Source organism: Mandrillus leucophaeus, unplaced genomic scaffold (genome assembly GCF_000951045.1).
Source record: "Mandrillus leucophaeus isolate KB7577 unplaced genomic scaffold, Mleu.le_1.0 Scaffold296, whole genome shotgun sequence".
Taxonomy (NCBI): Eukaryota; Metazoa; Chordata; class Mammalia; order Primates; family Cercopithecidae; genus Mandrillus; species Mandrillus leucophaeus.
In genome coordinates, this window is record NW_012103098.1 from 1,259,429 (window position 1) to 1,279,847 (window position 20,419).

The following is a 20,419-nucleotide window of genomic DNA, read 5'->3' on the forward strand; positions in this document are numbered from 1 at the left end:
TAAAATCTTTTGTAGAGATGGAGGTCTCGCTTTGTGACCTAGTCTGGTCTTGAGTGATCCTTTTGCCTTGGCATTGCCAAAGTGCTGGCATTGCCAAAGTGCTGGCATTGGAGGCATGAGCCATTGCACCCAGCCCTGTTTTTTATTTAAGTAAACCATTATAATAACTGATTTATAAAAAGGTTACTTCAAGAGGGCTTTCAACTTAAGAATTATTTTCATTTAACTAAGACAGTGACCTCTAATAGGTAACTTCAGGCAAAAGTAGACAAGTTTGTGGGTAATGTATTTTGGTGTTCATGTTAAAAGGCACCTGTACAAGAATCAAGATATGAATCTAGTTTGTAGAGGGAAGGTCTTATGCAAACACTAAATACAAGTGGTTACACATATACTAGATCATCTGGTTCAGTAAAGGTGGGTTCAGCTTGTTTATTGCCTACTTTTGTTATCTTAAAAACCATGATTTTTTGCACGTAATAGAAAGTTTTTCACCTAAGATGCTATTGAGTGAACCAGTGAGGGGTTCTTAGATTCGGTATTCATTAATTAAATGTAGAATATTAGCTAAACAGTTCTGTGTACATTGCAATGCATGGACTATGCAAGACTAGATGTTTGGCTGGAAGATACTTTATTGTTGTATTATCAAAATGGTTATAGTTTTCAATTAAAACTAATTGATTTCTACGTATAAAACTAATCTAGCTTTGAAGTTGTAAATGTAGTTTCTTTAGTTAATGCTACATTAGTTAGCAGTATTTGAAAATTTTATTGGCATAAAATGTTTTAATTACTAAGGCTATTTGTAGGCTGCATAGTAAGCTTCAGGATTATCACACGTTTTTTCCTTGTAATTGGTGGGGTAGGAAGCCTTTAAGGTCTCTTGCTGCTCATGGGTGGGCTACAAGGAGCAGCAGCCATTGTGGCAGGCTTGTGATCTTTTTCCTGCTGACACCTGCTGCTTGACGTGGAGAAGTTCTGCACAGAAAGCAGTGGCATCCTTCATGAGGTGGTACTTGGGGCAGACACTGAGAGCATTATAATTGTCTTTGGTATCAGTCTCTCTAAAGTAGACCACCACATATTTGTGCAGATGAGTCTGGCTTCTTAGATCACTGCAGAAAAGGTTAAAGGCAAGGGGGAAGAGGTCTTGAGAGTTCTCACTGGGACTGCCCTCACTCTTGGCACAGGTACCATCGCAAACACTGTTGACGTCATTGGAAAGAAGGAAGACAACTTTGTCTGCTGCCTTCTTTTGAGTGGCAAGCCACTGCACTGGACCCATCTCTGCTATTTTCTTTTTCTGCCACTTTTCAAGGATGACCTCACTTCTGCAATGGTTTTGAAGAAATTCAGTGAAGTAACAAATTGTGTGATGGAAACATATTTCAGATGGGTAAACCACAAGAACCTTAATGGGGGGCAGTAGCGTGGTGGTAGAAAAGGAAGTCATCTTGTTCCTTTCTGTCAGGGGAGAAAAGCATTTGTTATCTGTGAACAGTAAACAGCAGGCTTTCACTCTGTAAACCATCCCTGACAAATGAACCCTTGTTAGAGAATGTCAGCTGAGCACCAAGGGCCTCGTTAGTGACAGCAAGGAAAAACATCCTGATGTTCCTTTTGAACATATCACCTGAAACACACTGATGCTTAAACCTTAACTTTTTAAACCTTATTTGAAGGGGTGGCCTGCCCCTCCACACCTGTGGGCGTTTCTCGTTAGGTGGAACGAGAGACTTAAGAAAAGAAATTAGACACAGAGACAAAGTATAGGGAAAGAAAAAGTGGGCCCAGGGGACTGGCGCTTAGCATACAGAGGACCCACGCCAGCACCGGTCTCTTGAGTTCCCTCAGTATTTATTGATCATTATCTTTACCATCTTGGAAAAAGGGAAGTGGCGGGATAATAGGATCATGGTAGGGAGGTCAGCAGTAAGACATATGAATAAAGATCTCTATGACATTGAATAAGTTTAAGGATATGCCTTCATATGCATATGCAAACATCTCCATAAACCTTTTTAGTGCATAAAGAGCAGCATTGCCGCTAGCACGTCCCACCTTCAGCCCTAAGGCGGTTTTCTCCTTTCTCAGTAAACAGAAAATACAATCCAATTTTACACCGAGATGTTCCATTGCCCAGGGACGGGCAGGAGACAGATGCTTTTCTCTATCTCAACTGCCAAGAGGCTTCTTTCCTCTTGTACTAGTCCTCAGCACAGACCCTTCGCGGGTGTCAGGCTGGGGGACGATCAGGTCTTTCCCTTCCCACGAGGCCATATTTCAGACTATTACATGGGGAGAAACCTTGGACAATACCTAGCCTTCCTAGGCAGAGGTCCCTGCGACCTTTGGCAGTGTGCGACCTTTGGCAGTGTATGTGTCCCTGGGAATTTGAGATTAAGAGAATGGTGATGACTTTTCACAAGCATACTGCCTTCAGGCACTTGTTTAACAAAGCACACCCTGCACAGCCCAAAATCCCTTAAACCTTGAGTCACCACAGCACGTGTCTCTTGCAAGGACAAGGTTGGGGGTAGGGTCACAGATTAACAGCATCTCAAATACAGGACAAAATGGAGTCTCTTATGTCTACTTCTTTCTATATAGACACAGTAACAGGCTGATCTCTCTTTTCCCCACACTTATTTTAAAAGCAGTATTTTCTAAGTCCCTCTCACTAAAACAATCCTCTCAACCAAGCCTTCTCCTTTTTTTTTTTTTTTTTTTTTGAGACGGAGTCTCGCTCTGTTGCCCAGGCTGGAGTGCAGTGGCGCAATCTCGGCTCACTGCAAGCTCCGCCTCCCGGGTTTACGCCATTCTCCTGCCTCAGCCTCCTGAGTAGCTGGGAGTACATGCGCTCGCCACCTCGCCCGGCTCGTTTTTTGTACTTTTTAGTAGAGACGGGGTTTCACTGTGTTAGGCCAGGATGATCTCGATCTCCTGACCTCGTGATCCGTCCATCTCGGCCTCCCAAAGTGCTGGGATTACAGGCTTGAGCCACCACGCCCGACCGCCTTCTCTTTTCAAATAAATTCATAGAAACTTTAGGTTTAAGATATTTTGTTGGCCAGGTTTGGTGGCTCACACCAGTAATCCCAGCACTTTGAGAAGCCAAGGCTGGTAGATCACTTGAGTCCAGGAGTTCCAGACCAGCCAGGGCAACATGGCGAAACTCCATCTCTACAAAAAGTACAAAAATTAGCTGGGCTTGATGGCATGCACCTGTGGTCCCAGCTACTCAGGAGGCTAAGGTGGGAGGATCACTTGAGCCCAGGAGGCGGAGGTTGCAGTGAGCCAAGATCATGCCATTCCACTCCAGCCTGGGCAACAGAGTGAGACCCTGTCTCAAGAACAAGGGAAAAAAAAAAAAAAAAAAGGATACTTTGTTTGAGGTGGGTGATTGTAACCTCAGTACTTTTAGTGCTGTATATGAACAGGGACACTTTGCCTCTGCACTTCACATTTTGAGTTGGGTCAATTCAGTAGTTGCTTGTACTGTCTTCTACCTGCAGGTAGTAGTTTCTTTACAGTTCCCAAAGTTAAGTGGCACCCCTTTTCAGCCCCTGGAACTTACCTGGAATTCTGCCCTATATGGTGCTATAAAACAGAAACCATGTTTGAAACTACTATAATGAATACAGGTCAGACAGCATCCCTAAATGTTGTAAGTATTCCTGAGGTCCAAGTGCCCCGTGGCTTTCTTAGCTTAGAGCATGGAGTTAATCTCATTCTAGTTACAACATCACAAATGACTCAAAGGATGCATTTGTATTTCCTTTTCTAGGTATGGAGAAGAGGAGGAGAAGTTTTTTTAATAGCTCTGCCTCGAGCACAGTATGTAAATGCTCTGGTTTCTGTATTCAAATACTCCATGCTTTAAAGCTGGTAAAGTCCTTAGAGAGTACAGCTGACCCTTAAACGACATGGCGGGGAGTGGCACTGACCCTGCATGCAGTTGAAAATCTCCTATAACCTTTGATTTTCCCACAACTTAACTTCTAATAGCCTACTGTTGATTGGAAGCCTTGCCAGTAACACAAACAGCCAATTAACACATATTTTGCATGTTATATGTATCATGTACTGTATTATAATTAAGCTAGAGAAAAAAATGGAAGAAAATCATGAGGCGAAAAGATATGTACTAATTCATTAAATGGAAGTGGACCATCAGAAAGGTCTTTATCCTTGCCACCTTCAGGTTGAGTAGGCTGACTAGGAAAAGGAGAACGGGGTTAGTCTTGCTGACTTAGGGGTGGCAGAGGCAGAAGAGGTGGAAGACGAGGCTGGAGAGGTGGGCGCCTCAGTGTAACTACAGAAATACATCATCATTTCTTTTTGCTTTTTCATTTTTCTAAAAATATTTGTATATGGTACCAATCCTTCCTCCACCATTTGCTTTAGGTTTAATGCTTGTATCATAGAAGGGTCTGTGTTATAAAAGAAGTGAAAAGCAGTCTTGACTGATCAGAAACCTGCGAGATTGTTTAGTGTCAATTTGTTTTCTGGCGCTGCTGCTCTTCTCTTCGTTCCTCTAGTGTGGTTATCTGTTAGCTCTTGAATTTCTCCGAGATCCACATCTTGAAACCCTTAACCCCCCACCTTTTTTGCCACATCTACAATCTCTTTCGTGATTTCCTTGATTGGCTGTGTTGTAAATCCTGTGAAGTCATGCACATCATCTGGACAGTTTTCTCTTGCAGGAATTTATTGTTTCGGGCTTGATGGCTTTCATGGCTTGTTCTGTCACAATGATGGCATCTTCAGTGATGGAATCCTTCCAGACTTCCATGTTGTTCTCTCTGTTGGGGTTCTCTTCCATAGTGTTGACAATCCTTTCCATAAAGTACTGTGTGTAATAAGCCTTGAAGGTCCTTATGGCTCCCAATCTAGAGGTCAAATGATGACGTGTTTGGGGGCAAGGAGACCACTCTGAGGACTTTGGTGTTGAACTCGTGGGGTTCTGGGTGGCTGGGGGCATTGTCCAATATCAAAAGAACTTTAAAAGGCAATCCTTTCCTGGGCAGGTACTTGTGACTATAGGGACAAAGCATCATTGGAACCAATCCAGAAAAAAAGTTTTCTCAATGTCCAGGCCTCCTTATTGTACAATCAAAAGATTGGCAGCTGGTGTTTATCTTTTCCCTTCAAGGTCAGGGGGTTAGCAGCTTTATAGATAAGGCCAGTCCTGATCATAAACCCAACTGCATTTGCACAAAGCACTCCAGTTTGCTTGTCCCTTCCTGCCTTAAATCCTGATGCATGCTTCTTCTCCTTACTAATCAATGTCCTTTGTAGCATTTTTTTCCCAGAAGAGGACACTTTCATCTGCACCGAAAACCTGTTCAGGCAGGTATCCTTTCTCCTCAGTGATTTTCTTAATGGCATCTGGGAACTCATATGCTGCCTCTTGGTCAGCAGAAGGTGCTTCTCCTGTTATCTTGACAGTTTTTAAGCCAACACACTTTTTAAAATTATCAAACCATCCTTTAGTGGCATTAAATTCTCCAGCTTTAGATGCTTCACCTTCCTTTTGCTTTAAGTTGTCATATAATGACTTTGCTTTTTCTCAAATCATATTTGAGTCTACAGTTATGCCTTTCTTATAGCAATCCTGCACCCACATAAAAGCTACATTTTCAATACAGGATTAAAAGGTATTCTGCAAAATGTGCAAGGTTTTCGTGCCTGCTGGTGTAGCTATAGTAATGGCTTCATTAATTTTTTTCTTTTTTCACTATGGTCCTTATGCTGGATTCATTTATCTTGAAATGGTGACCAATCACAGCTACAGACCCTCAATTTATGGTACATATCAAGCAATTTGGCTTTTTTTCTTGTAGTGGAAAAAAAAAGTTTTTTTTCTTTTTTTCATGATGTTGTTTCTTGGGAGCACTTCCAGCATTACTAGTGGCACTTGGTATGGGTCCTAAGGTGTTATTAAAGGTTTACAATATTGCACTAAACACGAAAAATACAAGAGAACCACTGGAGATACTTTCTACTGTGATATGTAATTTACTGGAGAGACAAACTGCTCGTTTGGAGATGATTAGCATCACATGGTGTTTTAAGTGGATACTCGCAACACTTGAGCTCACCGCAGTAGCAACAGGAGGTGGCTAGGAAATTATTAACAGCAGGACAGTGCGCACTGCAGTTAATGGTATGCAGTTACGATTTAATACCATATCTTTATGCTTATGTTTCTCTCAACTGTGAATGGTGCCGTGTACAGTTGGTATGTGTGTGTTTAAGTTTTGATAAATTTTTAACTTTTAATAGTTAAAATAGTTAACTATTGGTATGGTAGCAAATTATAAAGTAGACTAGGATCTGCATACATTTTCTGCATTTATGACATACATTTTTCTTAATTTCTTTCAATATTTTAATTGAAAAATAAATTCATCTGAGTTTTTTTTCAAATTGATACAAATCTCCAAAAACTTTTCCAGTGTATGTATTGGAAAAATCCAGGTGTAAGTGGCTCTGTGCAGTCCAAACCTGTTGTTCAAGGGTCAACTGTGTATGAATCCAAGCGAAAGCTTTTCTTACACCTCAGAAGAACTGTTTTCTAAAAAACAGGAACTAGCATAGAGTAACCATCACAAGTAAAGTGTAATTTGTTATCAGCCATCTTTTGCGCATTTCAGTACTGGTAGATGGATCAATGGTAAAAATGGGACAGTCAGAAGATCTGGAATTCCTGACCCTACTTTCACCTGGCATGTGTAATCCAGTGATGCTCGTATCAGTCTCCGTAGGAGCACTTGAAGGTATTACATAAATGCTATCTAACTCAGGGAAATGCCAACATGTGATTGCCTCCAGAGGAATCTTCTTTTAAAAAAAATTCAAAATGTTATTTCCTTATGAGGATATCTTTAAAGAGTTATAACCCTTACCGTGCCTCCACATTAGATAGATCCCTGCCACCAGCATCCATGTGGCCACCAGCAGAGATGGCAGGAGGAGAGGCAGCCAGCCTCCCCGCTTGCTTCTGTCTGGAGAAAACAAAGCTTATTCACCTTTGGAAAACAAATCCACATGTATCTCTTATTGAAAAACTAAGACTTTGTATACTTTGTAGAGGTTTATTTATTTTTTATTATTTTTTAGTTTTGAGACAGAGTCTCGCTCTGCTGCCCAGGTTGGAGTGCAGTGGCACAGTTTCGGCTCACTGCAGCCTCTGCCTCCCAGGTTCAAGCAATGCTGCCTCAGCCTCCCAAGTAGCTGGGATTACAGGCATGCGTCATCGTGCCCAGCCACTTTGTAGAGGTTTAGATCCCTTTAAAGCCATCAGTCAGAAGCTCTTTAGAGAGTGTGCCAATCATATCTTTTTCCCTAGAGTGTGCAGGTCTTGCATTAGAGTCTCAAAAGGGATATGGGACCTAGGATGTTAAGAACAGTCCTAAAATCTCTGGCTTTCTCCTGATATGCACAGGCATTTTCACAGTAGGAACTAGAGTTTCTGTCCAGTTTTTTTTGTTGTTCTTTAAGGAATTAATGTTATTCTCGGTACAACTGCTTACATACGTAGCACGTATAGATGGCATTTTTACAGGTCATCTTGTTAGACTGACATACATGGAGGGTAGTGCCACCCGCCTCACAGGAACATCAGGTAAGCTCAGGCACAGAGTGCCCAGGAATCTGTAAGGCTTTGCCCACGCACAAGTCAAGACTGCCAGGCACCTGGGTTGTCTTCACTTCATTTGGCTGAGTCTAATGACGCCTTCCAACTTTTGATCCCACCCCTGGTCTGTGGTGTAAACATTGTATTTCTCCATCTGTAATGAAAAAGCTAACACACTCTTAACTCCAGAGACATTTTCAGAAACGTGCTGTTCTCAGGCACCAGTGAGGTGGTGCCATTATTCCTCATTTGTTATCCAAATGTTGGCCGTGTGACCACACCAACAGCTTATCCTGGGCCACGGAGACTGGTAAGAGAATCAGAATATGGTGAAATATTCATTCTCATATATACCCAGTCATCGTACACCTTTGACTTTTTTCAGCAGATCCTTGTGGCACTCAGAACATCCATTTTGCACCGTGTATTTTTTTTCCCTTTTGTGTATCCTGCTTTATAAAGAGTCATGAGTGGTTTTACAAATAAAACCTGTTCTTACTCAGATTCTAGGTTCTCTGGGACAGCACTGTTAGCTTTCTCTGCATCTCAGTTCAGTGTACACAGGCAGGGACCCCTTGCACTACCCACACACACACCCTTCCACATACTGAGTGGGGGCCGTGACTGTGTGTCCTGAGCCACTTTGATCATCTGGTTGAAGTGACTGGGCACTTACTGTTATCCAGAGGGAAAGGGACGCCTGTTTGTGGGCAGAGCACAACCGTTCCTTTATGTCGGATGCAGTCGCTGCCACAAGTAGGAAAATACGGAGTCAGCTGAGGAAAAACAAGAGGCTCAGAAAGTTTATACCATGCATCAGAGCTAAATCTCACCATGACTCCTACTTCCACCAAAACTTCCCTTCTTTTGGCTTCACCCCTACCTCTAGTGTTGTCACGCACATTTTCCCCTTGGTCACATACCTGTAACAAAGCCCTAAAGTCAAAACCAGTGACCCAAGACCCACATGCCCAAGACTCCTGGGGTCTGAACCTAAACTTTGTACATGTTACTAACATACCAGTTCCCTTATCTAAAAGGGCTAGGTCATATCTTACCACATAGACAAACATTTCCTCTAGAAAAAAGGAGCAGCAGCGATCCTGTTGGCTTCCTTCAGCCAGTGCTTTAGGACTTGCAAGTCCCTGTAGTCAGGGAAGTATATGGTTCTCCAGAAAAGGGTAGCAGCCGTCATATCCTGGCTGGTGCCTGCCCCCTCTGGCCTGTCTGAGCACTTTTTATTCCAGGGAATGAAGCACGGAAGCTCCTTACTCTTTGGACCTCCTGTGTCCCCACCTCAAAAACTAGAGTTGAAAGAGATGTACTGAGAGGTGAAGGAGCACCTACTGCTCCAACTTCCTGTGTTCAACTGGGTCCCCTGTGGCCCAGAGAGGACTGGCAGCCCCTCTCCAGAGTTCATACACTTCCTGGAACTCAAACCTTCCCATTTCAAACCCTTTGCAGCTTCATCTTGCAGTTAAAGGCTTGGGAAAGTAAAATGGTACTGCTATCCCTGAGTGCTGAGTGTCTGTGACAGAAAATGGAAATAAAAGGTGCTTTGGAAGGTCAGCAGCCATTAATACAAGCAAAAGGGACCACGACTGCCACGTCGGCCTCCTGACCTCAGCCCTGTGGAGGCTGCAGCGAGAGAGCCCCCATGAACGCCACTTAACTCATGTCTGCTGGCAGAAGTGCATTTGACAAGAGAGAACGCATCCTTAAAAGCAATGAATGGTGGAACTCTTCTATGCCCCTTCCCTCCCCAGAGCAGCTCACTGAACTTTACCTGCACCATAGCACCTTCACTTTCCTCAGTCACTGGAATCACCACTGAAGCTCGCGTTTGTTTGTTCTGGTGTGGCTAAGAGAGACAGAGTCAAGAATTATGAGGTGCCGGGCGCACGGGCTCACGCCTGTAATCCCAACACTTTGAGAGGCCGAGGCAGGCAGATGGCTTGAGCCCAGGAGTTCGAGACCAGCCTGGGCAACATGGTGAAACCCCGTCTCTACCAAAAATGAAAAAATTAGCTCGGCATGGTGGCATGTGCCTTTAGTCCCAACTACCTGGGGAGGCTGAGGTGGGAGGATCACTCGAGCCCGGAAGGTGGAGGCTGCAGTAAGCTGTGATTGTGCCACTGCATTGCAGCCTGGGAGACAGTGAGACCCTTTGTCAACCTCCGCCCCGCAAAAAAAGAATTACGAGGCACAGGAGTGAGTAGATTGAAGGCTTCCAGCAAAGCAGCTTTTGCTTCCCAAAAGGACTCCTTTCACTAGACTGTGTGTAAAGAAAAGCCCATTTCCTGCTTCGGAGACTTCTTTCTTTCTGTGGCTGGAGGTTCACAGTGACATCTCTCAGGATGCCCACAGGGATTTGTTTTTATCTGTTGAATTCATCAAAGTAGCCCAGCACATTTGGACAATACTGTCCCCATTTTCCTTCAAGGCACTAAGGAAAGCTGGAGGGCGAGGTGAAGGGGATGAAGAGAAAAAGTACCTCAGACACCTGAGAAAACCCGATGATGGTGCTGTGTTGGATAAGAGCCATGTATCTGTTTCCCAGGGGACTGGTTGTGAAGTTCACTTCTACCGTCTCCTCATTCTTCTTACAAGCAGTGATGTTCGGATCCCACAGGCTTCCTATGAGTTGAGAGAGAACCATGTAGATGAACTTGCTCACTCTTCCCTCATTTAAGTTCCCCACAGGGCTTTATGGAAACGAATCCAAGTTCTCAGGAACAATGTCCGAGAGACAGGGACGCTGCTACACAGTGAACTTTTTATCACTGTTTCCAGAGTCTCAAAGCACTTGCTGCCCAAGACAGTTTGGGGATCCGTACGTCGCTGCTTTGCTAAAAAAGCTTCCCTGGACTGAGTGTGGTGGGAGGCATGGACTAGTTCTGTACTCACTGCTGTTTTCAACCTCTCTTTTGAGTTAAGGGATAGGGTCAGTATTTTCTCCTTCCCAGGATGGGGAGGAGCCACGGGTTAGAAAACATGTCTAAAATTATAGAGCAAGTGAATTCACGATCAGGACTATAACCACTAGAATATTTTGTGTTCCAGGAGCTTCAGCCATCAGACCATTCTGCCAGCTTCACTAGATGCAAAGAAAGAAGGAAATGGCTCATAGCTTAGAGGATATACCCTGATAGGTCTGCTCTGGCAGAAAAAGTCATTTCATTCGTGCGACTTGCAAATAAGGACTGGGTTGATTTCCAGGAACACAATGTATAATAGCAGAAATTATCTTCTTCACCGAGGAGACCATTTCAGGCCCTGGCTCAGAACTGTCTTTAGGAATTCAGGTCCAGGACTGACTTCAAGGCCCTCTGACCTCCTCACACCTGCAGTGTTCCCTGTACCCTCGGTGGGAAGCCCAGCGTCCAAATCCGCCTTCTAGCAAGGACAGCATGCACAGCTGTCTGACAGGGTACCAGGGATGCCTTGTGCGGTGAAGGGTGCCTAAAACTTCTGGACTGATCCAAATACCACTAGCCTCATTAGCTTTCCAACACTATATTACTCAGAAATTTACACAAACCCTTGGAAAGTGGGCACTAGGGACTGATAATCCTACAGGGGATTATTACAAAATTCAAGGGGTAAAATTCACTAGCCTGTGAAAAGTGATCCTCTTTGAGGACACAAGTTGAGAGCATACTTGTGGGCCAGTCCTTCAGCGAACTCACACTGCCACCTTGAATGTTTGCTAATCCAAACAGAAGGTTCTTAGGGTCCCCATGGCCACAGGTGGACGGTGCTGGTGTCTGAGCTGGTGGAAGGGCTCATAGGACACCAGTCAATCAGGAAGAACCTTTGGCGCTGCTGAGCCACTTGGGCTAAAATGTTGTTACCCAAGGGGGTGGGGGTGGTTCTTTGTGACTGTTGCTCCACTATGTAAATGTACTAAGGGTCTACCCCTTTCTGGACAGGCTGCTCCACTCAGCGGGCAAAGTGCTTGCTGGAGATCAGGAGCCCTAGGTGCTTCTGTCACCACCGTCGGGGGTGCCTTGGATATGCGACTCTCCCCTAGGGCTCAGTTTCTTCATCTGTGCAAAGATGAGAGCTATGCTGCCTCAAGTTACAAGTTTCTTCAAATAATAAAAGCAAATGCTGTATTTACTTACCGGCCTTGACACACTTTTTTTTATATTTCATTATGTGGTCTAGGCAGCCTGTAAATTTGAATGAAAGTTTTTACATTTTAGAAAAAGCTATCTCTGCCCCACCCCCTTTGCCAACAAGTGCACACCCACATACACATGCCACACCTGTAACAAATTGCCAAAACATTCCACATGTAAGATGGCAAATTCAAATGGGACTCTAACATTTTACTGTTAAACAGGAGAACATCTGCCCATGACGTGATAACCAGGGTCTAATTTAAATACAGCCTTTATCAGAACAGTGTCTTTGATCCCTAAGAGAAGACTTGAAAACCATCCATCATTTGAAAATGACATTTGGTAATATCTGTAGACGCTGCCCCTTGTAGGACATGAAGACTAATACTCCCATACCCTCACCCCCGGGTGGGGTAGAATTAGTGACTTGTTTCCAAAAACGAGAGTTGGGAAAACCAATAGATTTACATGGAGAAGCCTGGCAGGCCCCACGTAAATCTAGTGTTGATGGTGACCCCCAGCCTGGTGTCATGTGGGTGCCATGCACCCCTGATGGGATGCGATAAGAAGGGCCCGGCACCACTGTGATATGAATTCCTTGTCTAATCACGAGACAAACCCAAACTGGGGGACATTCTACAGGATGCCTGGTCAGAACTCAAGACCATCAAGATTCTGAAAAACAAAGACTAAGAAACTGTTACAGACCAGAGGAGAGACACACAGGGACTAACTGCAACTGGAACAGAAAGAGGATATTCATGAAAAAGCAGGTGAAATCCAAATAAAGTCTGGAGTCTAGTTAACAGACATGTACTAACGTTGGTTTCTTAGTTTTGACAAATGTATCATGGTAATATAAGATGCTAATAATAGGAGAAGCTGGGTGAGAGGTATATGGAAACTCTTTGTACTATCTTTGCAACTTTTCTGTAAATCTAAAATTATTCCAAAATAAGGCTGGGCACAGTGGCTCACTCCTGTAATCCCAGCACTTTGGGAGGCCAAGGTGGGCAGATCACGCGAGGTCAGGAGTTCGAGACTAGACTGGCCATCACAGTGAAACCCAGTCTCAACTAAAAATACAAAAATTAGCTGGGCATGGTGGCGCATGCCTGTAATCCCAGCTTCTCGGGAGGCTGAGGCAGGAAAATCACTTAAACCCAAGAGGCAGAGGTTGCAGTGAACTGAGATGGTGCCATTGCACTACAGCCTGGGTGACAAGAGTGAAACTCCATCTAAAAAATAAATAAATAAATAAATAATAAAACAATTCCAAAATAAAAAAGCTTATTTGAAAACAAAATGAGGTTTGCTCTCATCAAGAAAGCTGGAAACCACGTGTAGTAAATGGTGCAGCAGCAAAAACACCCTGGACCACAATCTCCAAGACCAGCAGTGAATTGGAAATCACCCATTTGGCTTTGATGCCTTGCCTGTGACAGATGACAGGATGGGGGTATGGAAAGGGTGACTCGGCTCAGACGGACCCTTCACACACACCATCCTGTCTTATCCTCATCACATCCCTGTGTGTGACATTGCAGCTGTCGTACCAGAGAACTGGTCCTGTGTCACAGAGCTGGGGCAAGGGCCCAGCATCCAACTCGGGACCACCCTGCCTCTCATGGACAAGCCAACTGGAGTCTGTGGATCCTCAGAGGCCCAGCCATAGGCAGCTCATCCTAGAAAGCTGAGATTGGAACGAATAAACATTTTGCATCAGTGATATAAAGAGTGGCTCAGCTGCATTGCTTTAGAAGGACTAGAGTGTGAATGTCAGCTTCACTTTTACTGTGTGTATAACCCAGGGAAAGTGACTTCACCTCTCAGTTTCTTCATCTGTAAAATGCAGCTATCCCAACCTTGGGGTTGCTGGGATGCTTAAGTGAGATGATGCATGTCAAGTATTCAGCACAGTGCCTGGCACACAGGAACAGGCTTTTCTCTACATTTTACCTGACTTTATCCTCTCTGCTCTGTGGGTAAAGTATGGTTACTACTGTGTCCATGCTTTAGATAAGGGAACTGAGACTTAGCAAGGCCAAAAGCCTTATCCAGGGTTCCCTGGGCTCTCTCTGTACATATCCCAAAGCAGGCATCCCAGCAAGACAAAGAATAATAAACGAGTGAAAAAGTTTACCTGGTGAGGTGAAATTCACAGACATGGAAGGGCCATCTTCATTCATATTTGCATTAGGAATATTATGGGCCCCAATGAAATAGACTGTGTTCAGCTCTACAGGGAAGCCGATGTAGGAAAACGTCCACTGAAAGGCAAAGCAAGGAACTCTCAATTCCCAAAACACTGCAATACAGAAACAGTATACCTTAGTGTGTTGCCCTTTTAGTTTGTATTTCATTACTCATTCTGTGAAAACTTGGGTCTCCAACCAATGCCTACTTAGGGAATGAGCACTACACGATTTACAGAATCAGAGAAGTATAAAGTTTTAAAGCCAGGATCTAATTTAAATCCAGTTCTCTTCCCTCGGCTGGGAGGGAAAAACTGAGGCCCAGAGATGCTGACTTACCAAAGGCACAAAACAGAGAAGTAGCCGAAAATGGGATTTGAACCAAGGGATCTTGCTCTCAGCTCTGAGTTATAGCTATTTACCAGCCTGTGTGAGTAGCACATCATCCATGCTCCCCAAACAAAGGGCCTAGCTTTCAGCAACAATTAGCCAAATACATAAAAGTGCCTATGGCCGGATGCAGTGGCTCATACCTGTAATCCCAGCACTTTGGGAGGCTGAGGCAGGCAGATCGCTTGAGCCCAGGAATTCAAGACCAGCAACACAGTGAAACCCCTCTCTACAAAAACTACAAAAATTAACCAGGTCTGGTGGCTCATGCCTGTAGTCCCAGCTGCTTGGGAGGCTGAGGTAGAAGGATCGCTGGAACCCAGGAGATTGAGGTCACAGTGAGCCATGATCGCACCACTGCACTCCAGCCTGGGTGACAGAACAAGACCCTATCTCAAAAAACAAACCAAAAAACAAAAAGTGCTTACTTTACCACCTGAGGGTCTGGTCTGAGTCTGGAAGGCCTCCGTGTAATTGCACCTCACACAGCTGTAGGACTGGAAGTTGCTTTTGCCCGTCACACAAATCTTGGTAGCCTTCAACAAGCGGATGCTGGCTGCCGAGATAGGCAAGAGGGCATTGGTTTATTTAGCACTTGCTGTGTGGCTGACTTGATACTAGATACTTTACTAGCACACTTTACTTTATGTCTCAGTTCATATTCACAATAGTACTGAAAGGTAGGCACCACTGTCTCCAGTTTATAGATGGGGTTCGTGAGTCTTAGGAAGTTTCAGGGAGCTCTGCTTAAACTTACAAAGCTCATCAGCAAGCAGCAGATATGAATTCAGATGCCAAAGCCCAAGCGCCCTCCTCCTCACAGGTCAGCTTGAATTTCATAGGATGCCTGCAAAGGTGGCTATCGCTCTGCACTATTCTGGGTCTCTTTTAAGAGGAACAGGCTGGCCCCAGGGAGACCCACAAAGACCCTCCAAGAGTGTCATCACCAAACCACACCTGTTCCGACTGCACCTTTATCCATGCTGATTCTTCTCCCTGAAGGTCCTTTCCTCCCATTATCTACCTCTTCAAGTCTCACTCCTTTAAAGCCCAACTCACTCATGCATCACAGCTTATACCCATAGCTGACAAAAAGCTCACTCTGTGCCAGGTAAGGGCCCAAACGCTTATGGCCGCATCTCACCTAAAGCAACTTCACCAGGGCCCCTTTCCCGCTCCTCTCACCCTATCCCACTCAGATGAAGCATAGCTTCCTTCTGGGACTCCCCTGACATTGTGCCTGTGTCTGCCTCCCCTACCCCTCTGAATCCTCCTGGGTGGAGACTGTAGGTGACTCCTCTCTCTGTGCCTGGTACTCATGGATTCTTGACTGGGTACACTTTTTTCCAATCTGAATTTAGCAGATGGAAACCAAAAGGATGGGCATTAGGATCCCAGGAGTAGCTCATTGAAAGAACTCACATGGTGCTTTGCAGCGTAATCTTGGGGAAATGCCAAAAGCTTCATGACATCATCTGGGAAGTAGAAAAGTAATCTATCTAAGCCAGTGCTTTCCCTAAACAGGAGTAGAGTGGGGGAAATCATCTCAGGCCTTACCTTATCTTCTTCCATGAAGTACATACACAGAAAAGTACACAGATCATAAGTGTACCACTTGCTGCATCAGGACACTCATGCAACCAGTATGCAGGTTAAGAAACTCCCTCACGTGTGCCCCTCGCACTTCCTTTCAGTCACTCCTACCCCAGCAGGAACCACTATCCTGACTTTTTTTTTTTTTTTTTGAGACAGTCTGTCACCCAGGCTGGAGTGCAATGGCACAGTCTTGACTCATTGCAACCTCCACCTCCTGGGTTCAAGTTATTCTCCTGCCTCAGCCTCCAGAGTAGCTAGTATAACAGGCATGTGCCACCATGCCTGCCTAATTTTTTGTATTTTTAGTGGAGACAGAGTTTCACTATGTTGGCCAGGCTGGTCTTGAACTCCTAACCTCAAGTAATCTACCCATCTTGGCCTCCCAGAGTACTGGGATTACAGGTGTGAGCCACTGCGCCTGGGTTTTTGGGTTTTTTTGTCTTGTTTTGTTTTTTTTGAGACGGAGTTTCACTCTGTTGCCCAGGCTGGAGTGCAGTGGTGCGATCTCAGCTCACTGCAACCTCTACCTCCTGGGTTCAAGCGATTCTTGTGCCTCAGCCTCCCGAGTAGCTGGGATTACAGGTGCACAACACCACACCTGGCTAATTTTTGTATTTTTAGTAGAGACGGGGTTTTGCCATGTTGGCCAGGCTGGTCTCAAACTCCCGGCCTCAAGTGATCCACCAACCTCGGCCTCCCAAAGTGCTGGGATTACAGGCGTGAGCCACCACTCCTGGCCACTCTCCTGACTTCTAACCAGTAGATTGGTTTTGTCTGTTTGGCACTTTCTGTAAATGGGATCATATGGCATGTATGCCTGCAGGCATGCACACAGATACAAATGTACAAACTCTTTTGAATCTGCCTTCTTATGTTTGTGACATTCATCCATATTGTTATATGTAGTTACAGATCATTCATTCTTGTTGCTGTAACGGAATTTATTTGGTGATTCCTTTCTACTGTTGGGCATTTGAGTGCTTTCTAATGTTGCCAGTTATGAGTAGTGTTACTAGATCATCCTAGTATGTGGCTTTTGGTGCATGTATGCATGTATTTCTGTTGGTTATGCCTAGGAGGGGAATTAATGGTTCATATAGCCTGCACATTTCTGATTTAGCAGACATTTTGGGCCTTATCTCTGATAGATGCAAACTTACCATCTGCCCGGAGTATCCAGCTTACATTCATCAAAATTGAATAGTCCCCTGTTGCAACACTAGTTTTAACAGGTTCTACTCGGAGGTCCCTCAAGTCTCCAGGGGTTAGATCATGTTGTAGCATCCACTCTGGAGACGGCCCTGGGAAAAGGCAAGACTTCCATGACACTCTCCTTCCCGGCCCAATCTGATGCCATGCCATCTCCTCTCAGTGACTCACCCCAAACCTTCCCCCATTCACAATTCCTCACTTTTTTTTTTTTTAAATTAAAAAAATTATTTTTTTATAGAGGTGGGGTCTCACTCTGTTGCCTAAAATGATCTCAAACTCCTGGCCTCAAATGATCCTCCCGCCTCAGCCTCCCAAAGTGCTGGGATTATAGGTATAAGCCACCACGCCTGACACAATTCCTCAGTTCTTCCTGCTAAGGCCAAATGTTTCTTAGTGCTGGTTGATTTATAGCTGAGATAATGTTGCTCTAAGAGAAGTACTCTCAGCCTCCTGGCCTCCACCTATGGAGTACTTGGGACCACTCCAGGTGCCTGTGTATGTACATATGTATATATTTAGTGTATTTGACATGTTTATTAGAGTCAGCCCTGCCTTCCTCAGGCCTCACCCCTGGATTCCAAGCAGTTGGCCCACACAACCCCCACTTTCCCACCTCCTAACCTTTGCTGGTGCCATCTCTCCTCCAGCTCACTCTCCCCACTCACATTTTTTGGGCAGAAGCCTACCCATTCTTCAAATGTCACCATCTCAAACCCCCGCTCTTCTATGAAACATTTGCTTCTTGGTCCCAACTCTAAGTGACCTGCCTTTCACGCCCTCGATCTTCCTCTGTAGAGTGGCAGGCATCACTTTCCACCTTATATGGCAAGTCCTACCCTGACTGGCCAGGAGGCGAGCCTGTCTGAAACACGCCTTCATTCCCACAGAGCCCCAGAGTTCTGCTTTGAGCAGACAGAGACTTCGTCTGCAACAGCCAATAAAGCAATGGTTCACCCCGTGCCTGGTCTTCAATGACCTATTGCCTATATTAGGCCTCCTAAAAGTCCAGCTGTGCTTACAATGTAAAGCCCCAAATACCCATTCTCTAATGTACCTACCAGTTTCAGAGCCACACTGAACGGTCTGTGGGAGAGAAGAAAACCAAGCGTCATGTTGAAGCCGGCAAACCACAAGCTCTCCTTTGCCAAATTAGGTAGAACACCATTTTCCCCTTACATGCATATACAAGTGACAAACTTTCAATAAAAGATGAACTGGTTCTGCTTCACAGCTTAGCGGGAAACTAAGCTGCGCCACTGTAGGCTATGATGGGCCATGGATTAGCCATCAGTATACCTGATCCCCAAGCCAGTGCATAACCTCACTTGAAGACCAGAGGTGGGTCTCCATCCATCTCTGGATGTCAGCCTTCCCTGCTGCAAGCAGGGGATGACTTGGGACCGATGTGAGGCCCCTTCACACTCTAATGTTTAACTCTAGGATTTTAGGATGGACTGGAGTATTTACTGGGCTACCCCAGGTTAAGGAGTAGCTATGCTAAGGAGAAGAACAAAAGCAAGCTCTGAATGCAGTCCAGGGTACTTTCCTCAGGTTCTTTAAAATATTCCCCTTCTAACACAAAAGGACTCACTGAGCCATTAAAGAAACCATAAGCAATTATTTGTGTTCAAGAAAGGCTGGTACTAAATCGTTTGAAGTTAGCTGCTCATGTTTTTTCATAAGAAAAAATAATTTGTGCTTTGGTTCTGGAATAAATTACTCAACCTAAAATACTGAGGCTTTAGCCAGCAGCAAGCTCAAATGACAAGACTCATTGTGATATGTCCAGCAGCTCTGGAACACCCTGCGGAGCATCTACATTTCCAAACACCTTCTAAGACCTCCTAAGACTTTTGATGGTTTGAGTGACTTGAGTTTGAGCAAAATTATCAATCATTTATTCATCTTTAAAAAAATGAACTCTAAGGGATATCATCAGATTTTTTTTTTTCTTTTTTTGAGACAGAGTTTCACTTTGTCGCCCAGGCTGGAGTGCAGTGGCGCAGATCTCGGCTCACTGCAACCTCCAGCTCCCAGGTTCAAGTGATTCTCCTGCCTCGGCCTCCTGAGTAGCTGGGATTACAGACGCCTGCCACTATGCCCAGCTATTTTTTGTATTTTTAGTAGAGACAGGGTTTCACCATGTTAGCCAGGCTGGTCCTGAACTCCTGACCTCAGGCAATCCAGCTGCCTCAGCCCCCCAAAGTGCTGGGATTACAGGCGTGAGCCACTGCACCCGGCCAGACTTTATTATTATTATTATTATTTTAAACAAATAAGCCATCATACCAGGAGCTGAGTTCTTATCAAAGGGCCGGTGAGACCAGCCAAGCAACAACCCTAAATGCTACCAAGCTCAAATTGTTGGCCTTGTAGCAACTACAGCAAAAGGGATGAATTCTTCCCTGCAGTGCAAAAAGTCAAGGGGGCTTCTGAAGTGGCACAGAGGGGAAGGACAGGAGCTGGAGACATCAGGAAACGGTGAATGGGGTTTGTCCACCAGCAGGTGACTACGGAGCTTGATGCTATATGCTATTCTAAGAGCGCAGGGGTATCATTTCAAAGGTTATTTGGGGGATGAACTGTTTTATCTTCAGTGACCCAGAAGATTCCCTCGATCATTCAGGGCACTGGGGAAGAAAGGAAACTGTCTTCACGAATGAACATGGCAATCAATATGGCCAAAAAGGGAGGGGGTGCTAATGGAGAAACAGTTCTTGTGCCCCAACAGGTGAGCAGACCCCAAGTAACAATAACGAGTGCTGACTACGTGCCAGGCCCTTCGCCGCTAATTGCAGGCCATGTCGTTATTCCTTAAGAGACCCTGGTGGGTTCGGTACTGCCCTTCGTTTTACCGTTCAGGACTTGGAGTTTGGTGAGCAGAAATGACAGAACCAACAGTACAGGGAGCATCTGAGACCGGGTCTGTCTGATTCCCACTCCCCTGACTCAAGCAGCCTGACGCCGATGTCCAGGGCTGCCCCCGAGGGTGCAGGCATGCCCCTTGAGCCGGCGGTCCGCGCACGCCTTCGGGACAGCCTGGAGTGGCGGGTCAGACGACGTCAGGATCTAGGCTCGAGTGCCGGGAGATGGGGTAAGGGGTGCTGGAGGGGGCTTACCGGCTCTCGGGGTACGGCGCTCCTGCACAGCGCGGCCAGGGTCAGCAGCACGAGCGACATCGCCGGACCACTGCGCTGGATCCAGGCTACCGGCACGCTGCGCTCTTATCCCGGCCCTCCGGGGCCGCCCCTTCT

At 45.3% G+C, this 20,419-nt stretch overlaps 1 protein-coding gene across 2 annotated transcripts; it reads right to left on the bottom strand.

The window, feature by feature from the left end:
• Positions 1-412: 412 nt before the first annotated feature.
• On the bottom strand, positions 413-20,377 carry IL17RB (interleukin 17 receptor B). Of its 2 annotated transcripts, XM_011986174.1 has the most exons (11): positions 20,285-20,377; positions 18,224-18,248; positions 17,114-17,254; positions 14,786-14,913; positions 13,916-14,042; positions 11,773-11,820; positions 10,140-10,282; positions 9,432-9,506; positions 8,322-8,421; positions 6,915-7,013; positions 413-1,467 (listed from the first exon to the last, which is right to left on the bottom strand). In XM_011986174.1, the coding sequence occupies exons 1-11, from the start codon at positions 20,342-20,344 to the stop codon at positions 905-907; spliced, it is 1,509 nt and encodes a 502-aa protein (XP_011841564.1). In that variant the 5' UTR covers positions 20,345-20,377; the 3' UTR covers positions 413-904. The 2 variants fall into 2 exon arrangements, with proteins under 2 accessions (XP_011841564.1, XP_011841565.1); XM_011986175.1 differs by lacking the exon at positions 11,773-11,820.
• Positions 20,378-20,419: the final 42 nt, after the last annotated feature.